The 15,852-nt window shown below is 43.5% G+C and overlaps 1 protein-coding gene across 1 annotated transcript in view; it reads left to right on the top strand.

The window, feature by feature from the left end:
* Positions 1-2,008: 2,008 nt before the first annotated feature.
* KCNIP3 (potassium voltage-gated channel interacting protein 3) overlaps positions 2,009-15,852 on the top strand; it is an 89,006-nt gene continuing 75,162 nt past the window's right edge. Inside the window, exon 1 of the mRNA XM_044277009.1 lies at positions 2,009-2,064. Within this exon, the coding sequence (XP_044132944.1) occupies positions 2,009-2,064 (56 nt within the window). The remainder of the gene's footprint in view (positions 2,065-15,852) is intronic.

The raw sequence follows: 15,852 nt of genomic DNA, 5'->3' as shown, positions 1-15,852 counted from the left end.
TCAGCACCCCCGAAAATGCGATCACGGGGTGCAGATGTGTGCGGAAGCTTACCTCGCTTCCGATCAGGGCCTCGAGCCTGTCTTCAGTTCTCTCCAGCAGGCTGTGCCTCTCTGGCGCAGCCTGTGGTCAATATTTGAATAGCATTGCTATTGAAATGTAATGCATTATAGAGATAATGCATTACATTTTAAAAGCAATCAAAATACTGTATATTATAGTTCCCTTGTTGGATTTTTAAGTAGTAAAAAAATTGAAAAAAAATACACATTTATTAAATAAAAAAATTCCATAAAATAAAAAAATATGCTTTTTTTTCCATTGAAAATATGCTTTTCAATGAAAAAAATTGCAAAAAGAAAATATCCCCCATATGTTTAGTATTGCCGCGTCCGTAATGACTCGGACTATATAAATATTACATAAATTATCCCCTATGGTGAATGCCGTAAAAAAAAAAAAAAAAGACAGAATTTCTAATTTATTTGTAATAACAAGCGATCAAAAAGCGGCATTTACTCCAAAATGATACCAATGAAAAATACAAGTTGTCCCTCAAAAATCAAGACCTCACACAACTCCATAGAAAAAGAAAAAAAAAAGTTATGGGTCTTGTGAAGTGGCAATGCAAAATCATTTTTTTTGTTAATAAAAGGGGTTTTATTGGAAAAAAGGTAGTAAAACTTAAGTATTTAGTATCACTGTAATCGTACTGACCCAGAGAATAAAGATATTATGTTATTTGTACCGAAAAATGAACGCCGTAAAATTTATAATGTAAAAACGCAGTGGCAGTATTGCTATTTTTCCCCATCTCCCTCCCAGAAAGAGTTAGGCCTCCTGCACACGACAGTATTTTTTAATGTCCCGCAAAACGTGGTTCCGTTGTACCGTGATCCGTGCCCGTTTTTTCTTCCGTGGGTCTTCCGTTATTTTTGGAGGATCCACGGACATGAAAAATGAAAAAAAAAATCTAAGTCAAGTTTGCCATTGAAATGATAGGAAAAAACGGACACGGATCACGGATCACGGACGCGGATGAAAATCTTGTGTGCATCCGTGATTTTTCACGGACCCATTGACTTGAATGGGTCCGTGAACCGTTGGCTGTGAAAAAAATAGGACAGGTCATATTTTTTTCACGGCCAGGAAACACGGATCACGGATATGGCTGCCAAACGGTGCAGTTTCCGATTTTTCCACGGACCCATTGAAAGTCAATGGGACCGCAGAAAAACACGTTAAATGGGACAACGGCCACGGGTGCACACAACGGTCGTGTGCAGGAGGCCTTAATAAAAGTTAATCAGAAAGTTATGTGTACCCCAAAATGGTGCCATTAAAAACTACAACTTGTCCCGTAAAAAACAAGCCCTCATAAAGCTATATGGACGAAAAAATAAAAAAGTTATAGCTCTTGGAACGAGACCTTGAAAAAAGGAAGAAAAACGCTTGGTCATAAAGGCCCAAACAGGCTTGGTCACTAAGGGGTTAAAGGATTTGACTATACTGCCATCATTTGTAGGTTTGAATGCAGGTTGCATTGGGGGGTCTGATGCTCTATGAAACTGTTGTCTCGTTCAATGCAGGGTTTTTTGATTAGCTGAGGTCACTTGTTGTGTGGCAGGAGTCTGCTGTGGTCCTTTAGCAGGGGTTGACTCTGTTCTTGGACCTGAATTTAGGCCGTCGTCTGACTCAGCATGCTGCATGACATAATCTGAAGTGCATTGAGAGTTATTGTGATGATCAGGTTCAGGCCCAACTACCTACCATATGTTGCCGAGTCTATCACTTGTGAAGTTTGCCGCTTCTTCTAAAGCCTCTGCCTCTGCTACAGCAGCTGCTGCTTCCTTTTCTACAGTTAGCTTTTCCAGTGTTGCCTGTTGTTCTGCTAGGGCGGCTTCTATGCGAGCTTTCTCCATTTCCATACTAGCTTTCTCCATTTTTAATTGTCTTTCTTGTTCGCCAAATGCCGCGCGGATTTAGGCGGTTTCAGATTTTGCGCGGGCAATGGCGACCGTGGAGCTGCTCACTGATCTCTTTGAGCTTCTGGAGCTAGCTGAGATGCGAGACCTTGTCTAGAACAGTTTGGATTCCTGTGTCGACATAATGACACTGTGGACGGGTTTGCACACTTGCAACTGTCGTGGGTGACGATGCTGGACCGTAGCACCTTGCAGGGTTCAGTATCATGCGGTCCAGCCTGTTAGAGGTTGCTGACTCACTGCGGCCAGGATTTGAGGAATCACAATTTCTCGTATCCAGCTTGTAAGAGCCGTTGTTTTACTGTTCTGTCCTCCTTATGTGTGAAGGTACATAACTTGACAGACAGCTAAACCTTATCCCGGCAATGAATTGACAATGGAGTAACGTCCAACTTCGTCTTTATTGCAAGGATATATATCAGGCAAAACAGCGATGCTACCGTAAGCTTAGATATCGAGGATGGATCAGGACACTACCAGACCGTGTGGATACCTCTGTAATGGTGGCAGTGCATGAAGGAAATGGCTGCTATGTGCAGGGCTGATGATGTCATTAGAGTTCATAGGCTACAAGTTATGGAAGCTGAAGTGGGTCAAACTTCTAGTGTGAAGAGCTGCAGTGTATGTAAACGGCCACTAGATGGTGCAGTTACACAATGAACATATTAACTATGCATAAATTAACAATAACAAACTGCTGAAGGCAGGACAGCTCCTTATCCAGACCATATTTTCACTACCACCATATATTATGCATACTAGCCATCTTCTTTGAGAAGACCATCCCTGTAGAAGAAAACTTTGGAATGCAAGTTTTGGTGGTTGTCTCAGTGAGGTTCCAGTAGATATAAATATGAAATTCTGAGTTGACCTCTCTATCTTCTAAAAGACCCATATAGATTAGTGTATTTTAGCCAAACCAGCGGTTTTCAGTAGCACCGGAAAACAATCTTAGGCTACTTTCATACTAGCCTTTTTGCTGGATCCGGCAGGGTTTAGCAAAAACACTTCCGTTACTGATAATACATCCATCTGCATCTGTTATGAATGGATCCGGTTGTATTATCTTTAACATAGCCAAGACGGATCCGTCATTAACTCCATTGAAAGTCAATGGGGGACGGATCCATTTTTCGTGTCAGAAAAAACATTTTGCTCTGAATCCCATGATGGAAAATAAACCACAGCATGCTGCGGTTTTCTCTCTGGTATGAGAACACAAGCAAACTGAATGGAATGCATTTTTGATGTACAGAGCTGAGCACATGGGTTGCTAGATGGCCGCTAGCACATCCGCAATACCCGGTCCCCAAAGCTCTGTGTGCTTTTATTGTGTAAAAAATGTTTGGGCAAAACATAAATGTAAAAAAAACAATTTGATCCATATGCAAATAAACCTGAGATGTGTCCTGTACGTGAGATGAGTCCAGCGTGAAGGAGCCCAGCACCGCCCCGCATCCTCAGAATCTCCTCCTTGCTCCCCGACGTCAGAAAGCCAGAGCGCCGCAATCTCGCAATCTGCGCAATGCTTATGCGCAGTTCCCTCCCTGAGGCTGATGCCAGCACAGGGAAGGAACACTATGACGACACTGCGCGAGATTACGGCGCTCTGGCTTTCTGACGTCGGGGAGCAAGGAAGAGATTCTGAGGATGCGGGGCGGTGCTGGGCTCCTTCACGCTGGACTCATCTCACATACAGGACACATCTTGGGGTAATTTGCATATGTATCAAATCGTGTTTTTTTTTACACAATAAAAGCACACAGAGCTATGGGGACTGGATATTGCGGATGTGCTAGCGGCCATCTAGCAACCCATGTACTCAGCTCTATACCCAAAATCCCGTTGACAGGTTCCCTTTAAGGGAGCTCCTGACTCTTCCTCTGACAAATAACATTGGAGGAGAGAAGGATTGAGTGACATTAATTTTTTCACCTGATCCTTTTGTTCTCCTGGAAGATAAGGCACCACCAGAGGTGCCTGGGAATAGCATTGTCCTTTCTCCCCTATAAAAGCACATACATGTTTGGCCAAGCTGAGCACACATGTGTATGGGGGAGTCGGGAGAGATTAGCTGTGAGGCTAACAAGCGCTAGGCCCCACAGCTATTGAAGGTGTATGGGCACCTTAAGACCACCACAAGTCCCATTTATCTTGGCATGGTGTCTTACCCGTACTTCCTACCTTTCTATTTTGCTGCCCTAAGTTGCTACAGCTCTTCCATTTCCTTTCTTGCTTCTCAGATAAATCACTAGCGTCATCATGCTGTGTAATGTGTAAACAGGAGTGTCCCCTACTATTTCCCTTTCTCAGCATTTAGAATTAAAGGTCTTGCTTTTAATGGACCAGGGATCCTATTTGTATAATGCAGAATAGATTCCACTGTCTAGAGCTTTTATCCATTTAAACATCTTTAATATTTTACATTGAAAGAAAGAGGAATCAATCTCCGCTGTATCTTAGCTCTCATTCTGGGGCTCAAATAACAGCACTGGCAGAAATGCTGAGAGAGAGGCAAATACTGTATATGATAGGCCTGTTAGGGAGGGGGGACATAAGGGTGAGCCTGAGACTTTTTCCAAAGACCAAGGAAAGATGGGAGATAACACTAATCAGACAGCAAATGATCGAAAAGCAAAGGCAAGGAAGTTCTAGAATATCCTCTTTTTTAGAATTAGAATTAGAAATAATTTAAGGTGCAGAGTAAATAGAGGACAAATAATCCATGGAGATTGGGACCATGGCCCACCATACCTCTTCTCCTTGGTCCATATAGGGCTCTTCCTCATTCTCTAATGCAAGGGTAATTTGTCCCAAGGAGCCCACCCACCATGTCTACCATCTGGGATAAGAGAGGGATGAACAAGGGCCATACTAGGATGAGTGATAATTGGTGGAATGGTTTAGCCAAAGAAAAGTCTCCAGTTTGTTTTTTTGGCCAGAAGGTATTGGGGCCTAAATTACAACTGTAAATGGAGTCTGTCAGCAGTTTTGAGCCCTGCACTAAACCTAGAGGGATGCAGATTGCATGACTGAAAAATAAAAGTTTTAACCACTTTGACACCGTAGCTACAAGTGTCTAGGAAGCAGCGCCTTCATGTTCACCGCCGTGGCCTTTCCTCATTGAAAGCTTCTCAGCCTCTCCCCATCACAGTTCAAGCACCCAATCAGGAGACTGTCACTCAAAACAAAGGGGGAAGCGTTCAGTACAGAGACAATGGGGCACTGAACATGACAACTTCCTGGGCAGTTGTAGTGCCAGGGAGATAAATAATTTAGTTTTTCGATCATGAAAGCTGCATGACCATCACTCTTGGTATTTCTGTACCACTCTCCCCATCACTTACATAGCTGTCAGTAGTTTTCAGGGCTCAAAACTACTGACAGACTGAGTTTAGATACACAGCTGGGCTTTTTTACACCACTTTCCGACCTAGCTTTATAAGAGACCGGATACTCTTTAAGGCTGTCAAAAAAGTGCCAAGACAAACCCAACATGAGATGTACAGACAATGAAAGTAAGATTACAATTATTAAGGCAAATCGCGGATCCGCAAAACACGGATACAGGCCATGTGTATCCCGCATTTTACCCTTCTGCAGGGCCCGCCCTATGGAACAACTGCCCATTTTTGTCCACAAAACGGACAAAAATAGGACATGTTCAATCTTGTTTCTGGAGCAACGGAATGGACATACAGATGTGGACGGCACACGGTTCTTTTGTGTTCCACTGAAATTAATGGGTCCACAAAACATGTAGATCAGATGCAGACCAGAAATATGATCGTGTGAATGCCCCCTAAATGTAACCATTGATATCCACTGCATAACCAGGCAGCATAGTTGATTCTATTACAGAAAGATTTTCTTCATAATTTCTGTTGAGTACAAGAATTAGATATAGATTTCCTGGATGCACATGAGGCTCAGTGTATTCGCTGCCATCATTTTATCAATTTTTAGCTTCCTGAAACATTGACCTTGCATTGCATAGTTCTACTTCTCAACAGCTATGTGATAAAAGCTAGCTTTTCTTCAGCAGTGGCACCTGCCCGAGCCCTGTAGCTAAATACCCTTACCAAGCTTGCTGATTCACCCTTCCCCCCAAGGTATACTCCAGTGACCCCTAAACTCCAAATACACCTCTGGAAATTGTACACTTAGAATCAACTCTGCAGTTTCCAACCAGTTCTCTGACCACCGAATCCTTTTTTCGGATAAATCTCTAGTCATTGGACTGTAAGAAGCTGTCAAACCCATTTTCTTTTTTTCTTTTATCTCGTTTATATTTTATTGAGTTTTAAAGTACGTGAAATCACAAAATTATCGTCTCTCCACGTCTATAAAGATATCATAGTCTTGCAAGTGTTCAGAAAATTAGTTGTCGTGTTCCGTTGGAGTGCTACAGAATATTCCAGGGTTCTAATATCTTGTATCCAAGTGTAGAGGTCAGAACCCGAAGGGGGCATAGAGCTTCTCCAATGAAGTGCAATCAAACACTTAGTAGCAGTTAACATATGGAGGAGCAGCCTGGCACCCCAACCTCTAATTGTTGCCAGGACTACGTTCAAGAGGAGTGTTAGAGGGTCCCTTGGGATAGGAGTATCTAAAATGACCTGTATTAATCGTGAAACTCGTGTCCGCAATGGCGTTATAATTGGGCAGGGCCAGAAGATATGGAATAGAGAAGCTTTCGGTTAGGAGCTCCACCAGCAGAGATCCGGCAACCCAGGGTTCATAGCATGTAATACCTCCGGTGTATGGTACCAGAAGGTTAGAATCTTCTCTGCATGTTACTGAAGAGAAGCTAGAGTGTGCTCTTCTCCTTCTCCATATGGTACTATTTACTGTGTGACACCACAATACATCAGCGCTACTTAGTTACAAAACTGCAGCAGTGTTCCAAAACAGCTCCGTACCTCCGCTGTAACAACAAGACAGGAAACAACTTCTAAAAGAATGTAGGAGCACCGCGCACCTCCACTGCACTTCTATACGCTACGGTAGGGAGATACTACTTGATATCCAATCTGAGAGAAGGCTTTACCTTATTCTCCTAGTACAGTGACGGCGAACCTATGGCACGGGTGCCAGAGGCGGCACTCAGAGCCCTCTCTGTGAGCACCCGCGCCTTGGAAAAAGTCTATGGCGTACCAATATGCTTTAGACATTTCCTGCCATTCATCAGCACAAGACGTACTATGAACAGCACATGCAGTGCACTGAATGTAGGCTATTAAGCCATTATAGCTAAATGATAAAGTACATGGAAGATATACTATATTGGTATTCAGGTTAAATTGCCGTGTTGGCACTTTGCGATAAATAAGTGGGTATTTGGTTGCAGTTTGGGCACTCGGTCTCTAAAAGGTTCACCATCACTGTCCTAGTAGGTCCTCCTCGCGGCTGTTAGTGAGTCCACTTGTAGAGTGATTTAAATATTATTATTATTCTTTTTCAAGGGGCTTCAGGCATCTCCGCTGATAATAGGAAAAGTCCTGTTCAGGATCTTTTCAAAGCTCGCCCCGGCCGGTGGCGCAGCTTTTACTTTTGTATTTTGCTCTCGCTCACAAAATGGAGCGGGTGACGTCACCAGAGCTACGGTTCCTCTTAGACACCAAAAGGGATTAACCTTCTCTCAGATTGGATATCAAGTAGTATCTCCCTACCGTAGCGTATAGAAGTGCAGTGGAGAAGTGCGCGGTGCTCCTACATTCTTTTAGAAGTTGTTTCCTGTCTTCTCCATATGGTTTGCCAAATCTCTCTCTGTAACCAATCCTCCCATTCCTTCATGTATGAATGTTTAAGGCTACGTCTACACGACGACATTTGTCGCGCGACTTATCAGATAGGGCACAACTACACTGCAACATTTGTAGCGCAACATTTTGTTGCACTAATGTCGCGCGACAATTTTTATAATGGCAGTCTATAGTGTCGCACTGCAACATGTGACATGCTGCGACTGCGATGCAATAGTCGCAGAAAATACATTCGAGATGGATTTTTCTGCGACTGTTGCGTCGCAGTCGCAGCATGTTGCATGTTGCAGTGCGACACCATAGACTGCCATTATAAAAATTGTCGCGCGACATTAGTGCAACAAAATGTTGCACTACAAATGTTGCAGTGTAGTTGTGCCTGTCACCGTCAGACATCTGAGAAGCTCTGACAGACGTTCTTCAGAACCTCCTGCTTGAGGTTCTTTTGTTTTGCTTTCGTTTTGTCATCTCGTTTCCCTCTCTCAGCTGTCATCTAGTTGCACTGATTGCATCCCTTTAAATCCCCTCCCATACTGCATCACTTTGCGGTTTATACAACTTCCTGGAGTGTGTACATGTTGGATGCTACAAGTGATGCTTCTACAGATAAGTTTGTTCATTTATTTGTGTTTTCCTGTTTGCTTGATCCTAGGTGACCCTGACTCCCTCCGTATTAAGTGTAGGGAGCCGGTGGTCGTGTCCCCTCACTATTATAGGGTGTTCAGGTGTCATACAGTCGAGGCACGAGGGCATACAATTTTCTATCATAGAGATCTTTGCATGGGCTGAGAAGACAGGGAGAGTTTCAGGGCTTAAATAGGGGCCACCCCTTTGTTCCTTAGTTTCGGATCAAGCCAGTCGGATACTTATTTGTAACTTCTTGTTTTCTGTTACAGCATCCGTGACAGTGCCTGCCTGTGAAGGAGCCCAGCACCGCCTATGTCTCCTCCTTTCATCAACGATAGATAGCTGTAATCTCGCGATGCGCGAGCTCGCACATGCGCAGTGCCGGTATAGTGTTCCTTCTCTGTGCTGGCATCAGCCTCAGGGAAAGAACTGCGCATCGCGAGATGACGGCTATCTATCGTTGATGAAAGGAGGAGACATAGGCGGTGCTGGGCTCCTTCACAGGCGGGCGTGGCTGGGCACAAGTAAGTTACGTACAGCCACTTGGACACATTTAACACTCATTTACATATCTATAAAATCCTTTTTAAAGAAATTAAAACCCCACAGCCCTAAAGGACACATATATTGCAGACATGCTAGCGGCGATCTAGCCGTGCATGTCCGTATCTCTATAGCCCCAAACCTGATGATAGAATCCCTTTAAGGTCTTTCAATTGGAAATTGATTCACCAAAATTAGATTGACTTTGTTGTTGTCCAAGGTAGATCTCCTTTCCACAAGTCATAGTCATAGCCTCCTGGCAGCATACCAAGCACAGCACCCTACACTGTATAGTGGCAGTGCTTGGTATTGCAGCTCAGGCTTGATTGGGACTAAGCTGCACATAGGTCATGTGACCATGAACATGACATCAAAGGCCTAGAAAGAAGCCGCAAGTACTATCTAGAGAGCCACAACCTCTTCAAACAGCTGAATAGCGGCTGTTGTAAGTCTGGATATTGGATAAGTCATTGGCTACTGATGAGCTATCCTGAGGATATGCCATCAATATCAAAATCGCAGCAACCCCTTTAAAGGGAATCTGACACCATGAAAATACAGTGGAAGCTACAGGCAGCATGTTATAGAGCAGGAGAAGCTGAGCAGATTGATATGTGGTTTTATGGGAAGAAATTCAGTATAACGTGGATTTCATTCATTTATATATCTACCCATTCTGGGCTTTAAAGTCAAGGAGGCGGCCTTATCATTGATTGACAGCTCTCTCTGTATAGACAGTCATAGATGGAAGGCCGTCAGTCACTGATAGGACCGCCTCCTGGACTTCAAAGCCCAGAATGAGCTGGAATATAAATTAATAAATTACCAGTTTTACTGAATCTTTTTCTATAAAACCATAAATATATATCAATTTGCTCAGCTCCTCCTGCTCTATAACATGATGCCTGTAGCACACACTGCATTTTCATTGAGATAGGTTCAATGTAAATACTGAGTAATAATACAATATTTAGTTTTTGACCTTACAGAAGAAGACTGAGAAGCAGCCCTGCTTCATCCTTTCTTCCCTCCCTCCCTCCGTCTCTGCCTCATTCTCTGTCCTATGTCACCTCTGCTCATACACATTACTTCACGTGTATGGCTGAAAAATCCTGCAGCTCACTTTTCAAAACCGCGGGCTTGCTGAGGTAAGTCTTTTTCTTCCTGAAGACCATCACTCTGTTGTCTCTATGGAAACCTTTATCTCAATCAATGTATGTAACGAGAGAGTGGTACTCCTCTCATGCTCCTCCCCATCCCATACTGGAGAGAGGATGGATGGGGAAGGGAGGGGGGAAGTTGATAAGAGCCGGCTAGTTTCTCAGCTTCTAATGGGACGTTATTGGGCTAACACCCACTGCACAACAACATCATAGGTAGAGATGACCCACTGCTTCTTTGGGACCCAACATAAGAGACCACTTTTGGTCACTTAAGAAGCTTCTCCAGATGCTGCAAGTTGTACCACCTAAAACAATGCTGACCTGAAGGCATCTCCGCACTTTATCAAGTTCAAGGCGTGTATTCTGGTGTAGTTTTCTTACCGCCTAGGTGATTCAAGGGTCTAGTTACCTATCCTGGAGCCTTTCTACTCCACTGGGAATTTTTTTCTTGGTCGTATCTGGAAGTATGATCTCAGATGTCTCCTAAGGCCTCCTAAATCAAGAAGCAGAAGACCTGGAGGCCAGGTTGATTTTTAGGCTTGGTGCCACAGACTCTGCAGTGGGTAAAGCTGGCCTGTCATGGGACTTCACGGAATGGAACTCTTTGCAATTGCTGTGGTTATTGTACTTTTCATAGCTGTCCTCAAGCAATTTGGAATACTGGAACCCATGTCTATGGAAGGTAATTAGTCATCATTCTGTGTCTCCTTCTATCAATATGTTAAGACTGGGTCATTGCAGGTAGTTTTCAGTCCTCTTAACAGAGATTCATTTGTCTTTTCTCTACTTGGTCTGAACAGCATTGAGATCATGTAAATTTAACCATGTAACATCAAAGCTAAATTGTAGTGATATGCAAAATTATTGACATTTGACAAACTTAACTCTTCTGCATCTGCTTTACTTTCTTAAGGAACTGATTGCTGAAAGATGCAAGAAGTTTCCTGCAGATAAAGTCAGATAAAGTACAGAGGTAGGACATGTGAGGATTGCAGTGATTTGCAGGATCTTGCCCACTGCCGGCAGCAATTCTACTACATGAACTTAAATTCTCCAAAGCACTTAGATAATAACAAGCCCTGTGCGGCTCGGAAAGGAAACACTGAGAACTGGCATCTGTGATATAGAAATCAATCTGCAGTGATGAGAGATGTGAATCAGCAGCTGAAGGGGAGGAAGAATACCAGGCTATACCACGGGGTGGTTAGTGTGGTCCACTGGTAAATGAATTACCTAGTGCCAAGAGGTCTGTACTAGAGGGGCACATGGGATGCAATTTTTGGGAGCCCTTATCACTCCCCACATAATATTGTCACCTTAGAAACTACCAAATTGTTAAAAAAAAGACCTGAACATTTTCACCCCAAATTAATAAATCCCAGGCAAATTTAAGCTCTTGGTTAAAATTGATGGTTCTTTACCCGCTCCTGGAAAAGCTGAGTGATAGCTGCCATAGGAGTCACTACCCAGCAAATCGGATTGGCTATGCAGAAATATGGGTGTGGGGGGATATATTCCATAACTAGGTACATCTGCCATCCTGAAAGTTGTATTTCTGGTCAACCAGCTTTCCCAGACACAAATAGAACTTAGGCTGGGTTCCCATCACATTTTTTTTGTCCCACGTTTAATTTATGCAAAAAACATATACAGTGACATGCATCACCATAGAGCTCCATTGTAAAAATAAAAAAACGTCCTTTTTTTACTGGACTCTGCAGGATGGAAAATAGTGGTGTACTAAGCTTCTGTATCCTTGTTCCCCAATGTGTATGGTAAATGTAGGGCAAAAACATCACTATTTTTGCTTCCATTTGGCGTATACACCGGGCAAAGCTCACAACCTACGTCAGAAGGCTGTGATGTATGCTAGTATATGGTGAGATCTGTTGCGCATAGGTTACCACTGCAAAAACGACTACATTATTCCTTTTTTTATTTTATTTTTGCAGTATACCAACATATCCCAACTCAACGGTACACAAAAAGCTTACACTACTAACGTAATGTGAATAGCATCTCGACAAAAAGTTTAAAGGGATTGTCCAGCCTTGGAGCTGATAACCCCAGAGGTCCGCCCTCCGTTCCCCATAACATAAAAAAACCCTACTCACATGTCCACAGTCCTACCGCTATTCTGTTCCCACCCGCATTTGGTCCCCACTTCTGTGACGTAGCACTCAAGCCACTGTGACCGCTGAGGCCTGTGATTAGCCACAGTAATCACGGAACCAAGCTGCTTTTTGGTCCTGCAGGTGCGGGAAGCGGCCAGGTACAGAGCAGCGGGCGAGTTGGATTTGTATGTTTTGGAGGACAGGGGAGGACCCCTTAGGTTGCAATCTCCAAGGCTGGACAACTTCTTTAATCTCATAAAATTGGAATTGCTCCCTTCAACAAGTATTTGGGTATTGCCGCTGTAGAATTGTGGGGAAGATTATATTTCCCACCATTATCTTCCAATACAGTAGTCTGTATTCTGCAGATGAGATACTTTTTCTATATTTCTATTGTATTATTTGTGTATGTTAGGTAATTGTTATAAATGCATTTCCCTAATGTTAGGTAATGCCATTTCCTAATATATTCGTGCAGGTTCACAGACGCTGTTTGCACACGTTTTTATTTGCCCCTTGAACATTATTATGTTATTATAATGAAAGTCATTAGGCCCATAACACATTGTCAAATCCATACCAGATCCAATTATGCACCATTAACATTTCTATATCGCTGGGTCATTATGGTCTCATGATTAACATGAAAGGTGAAACCTCTGTTCCCCAAAGCAAAATCTGTATCAGCCCCACCCACCATATGTAATTTGTAACACTGGGGTCCTTTTATAAGGTAGGGGGGGCCTTTGGGCTGACTCAAGTACCTGGGCCCCGTGCTACCGCAACTGCACTACTTATAGCTATGGCCCTGGCTACATATACATTAGTCCGCTAACAAATATAACTAGCAGCCTCAGTCACAGATTCTAAGGCTTTTGTATGCAGCAATATTTTTGGGTCAAAAGTACAGACACCCATTGACACCCAATGGACTGCACAACAAATCAGTGAGGTTTATCAAGGGTCACTGGTGTCCACCATGCAATGGATCTGTAACTTCCATTATTAGCCACAGCACAGATCTGAGCAGAGCCTTGTAGAATCCATTCATAAGATTTACTGATGTATGACCTTACAGCAGTGTCCATCACGTATAGGGAAATTTGTATGTAAATACCAAGGGGAGAAAAACAGAACTGGATTGCACATCCACATGCTATGCTTTGATCTAATAAAACTCGGTTCTTAGCGCAAAATTTTGTGTACAGCCCACTATACTGCATGCTGTAAAAGAGGCATTAGTGTACATTTTGATCAAAAGGCATAAGCCCACTGACCACGTCAAGGTTACCTCTCAGAGTGGGACCTACTCTAAACTAAGCGCAGCATGGCGCGGTGACAAGGTGGCACTGCCCTAGTAGGCGGCGGGACCCAGGAGTCAAACAGCACCCTGCTATCTGACGATGCGATGCCACCCACGGCACTGGGTCCCACCGACCCACCAGCACAGCGCCACGAAAACAAAGGCTAGGCAGGATAACTTTTATTTAAAGGGGTACTTTGTCAATTCAATATATCAGAGGGGTTGTGACCTCTGAGACACAAACCGATCACAAGACCACAAACAAGTGACATGAAGCAGGGAAAATTCATAACGTAGTCCATAATATATATCTGGAGGTGGCCACTACTCCACCATCTCACATACATGTAATTGGGACTTAAGCCCATATATACTAGTCTACTTTATACACAGTTTACCGTTACAGGCCTAATGAATGGCATCCCCTGTACTGTATTGCACATGTTTTTGCTCCTCCATCAGAAGCTGAGATGTTCCGCTCCTCCTACGGGAGACTGTTTACCCACAACACTTAGAAGGCCAGGACTGCGCAGAGCAGGGCAGCCCCTGACACAATGCCAGTATGAGCCACCAGAGAATTACATCATGGTAGTCATCAGTAAATACAAAGATCCTCAGTCATTATAAGCCATATTCCTTATTAAACCTAACGCTCATTTATCAAGCTATTTGGTTGACAGCTGGCCATGACCCCATAAAATATGGAAATAAGTACAACCATAGGCTTATGTACTATGTTACTATGTTACCTACTCTATAGACTTTAATCCATGGCCCTGATTTTTGAATTATTATGTTTGATCACAGTTTTGACTTTCTGTTAATTGCTCTGAACTATGCCCGGCCATGACTCAGGAGCTCCAGTTACCGTAGTCAAGGGTCTGCAGATTCAAGCCTTTTCCTTGTTCACAATATGTATATTATCAACTTCTTATATTAGTCAGGTAAGGTGTCAATTATTTTTGCAAGAAAATATCTAAAGTAGAGATGAGCAAATCGGTTTGACTCATCAACAGGACTTCTTCACCTGTGGGGGGGGCTGTCCCTGCTCTGCTTCGGCTTCGGAGTGGCGACTGCGCAGCCACTGCTACCAACAGTGCCTGCACAAACACCGCTTTAAAGCCAAAGCAGAGCCCCTGCCCTTGTTCTGCTAATCAGGCAGGAGATTCTCAGGGCTGGGCTACATATCTAGTGGCAGGTAGACGCTTCTTCGCCTGCAGGGACAGCCCCCCACAGGTGACGAAGTCCTGCTGATGAGACAAATCTAGAGGTCTGAATACCATGACTAAAGAAGTCTTGTCACTCCTATGGCTAAAGGGAACCTGTGAGATCCGCTATGCTGACCTCTCTGATTTTAGCAGTCTCTTATGTTAAAGCACAGCAGACTTTCCGAATTTACACATAAAGCCCCTTTTACATTGGCTGAACATTTGTTTCCAGTCATTGACCTGTGTAATCATGGCCAGCACTCAGGCGGAAAACAAGCAAATACTATGCAAGAATCAAAATCATTGCTTGTTGGACGCATATCTCCTTGTGTAAACAGCATGCAAATTGTATGGGGGATGAACAATCGTAGTAATGATCATTCATCCCCATTAACTACAATGATTGCCACATTTACATGTACGAACTTGCTATACTGTCTAGAAGCGCACATTTAAATTGTAAGTGGGCCCTTAATCTTTGCAGTACTGTATGCGTCCAGCAAGTGGACTGCTGCCAGCATGAAGCCAGATGATATTCATGATATTTAGGGTCCCCCCAACCTCCAGCCACTGATTGACAGCTTTCTCCCAATAACTGTGCATGAGAGAAATCTGTCAATCAGTGGTTGGAGGGCGGTTGGAGTGTGGAGACCGCTAACGTCAAGACATAAAATATAGCTAAAATATTAATTCTCAAGTGACATGCCCAATAACAGGGCCAATCAAATTGTGATTTTCACAGTGCCTGGGCACATCACATTAAAGTCCCCAAAAACAGAAGAATGGCAGCACTTAGTTTCAGTAAAGTGAAGGCTGCTTTAGTCACACATGTAACAGATGGAACAAATCTGGACAAGGGCTCCACAAAGCGCCCTGAAACGCGGTGTCTGTTACATGGGTGAATAATACAATCTTTACTGCAACCAGAATGCTACAAATCTTCTCTCCTGCCTTAGGAACTCCAAAACAGTGATTCCCACAGTGACCCATAACAGTGAAAATTTATTTCGGGGGCCCACTGTACGGATACATTCAAATATTCCCTGCTCACACATCAGCAAGCTGCTACCAGATGACTGAATATGGGGGTCCTGCAGTAACTTTGAGAAGGTCCGTCCTGGGGAGAAGAGGACACTGGTAGCTTTC

This window comes from Bufo gargarizans, chromosome 2 (assembly GCF_014858855.1).
Source record: "Bufo gargarizans isolate SCDJY-AF-19 chromosome 2, ASM1485885v1, whole genome shotgun sequence".
Lineage (NCBI taxonomy): Eukaryota > Metazoa > Chordata > Amphibia > Anura > Bufonidae > Bufo > Bufo gargarizans.
This window is presented reverse-complemented; position numbering and strand designations above follow the sequence as displayed.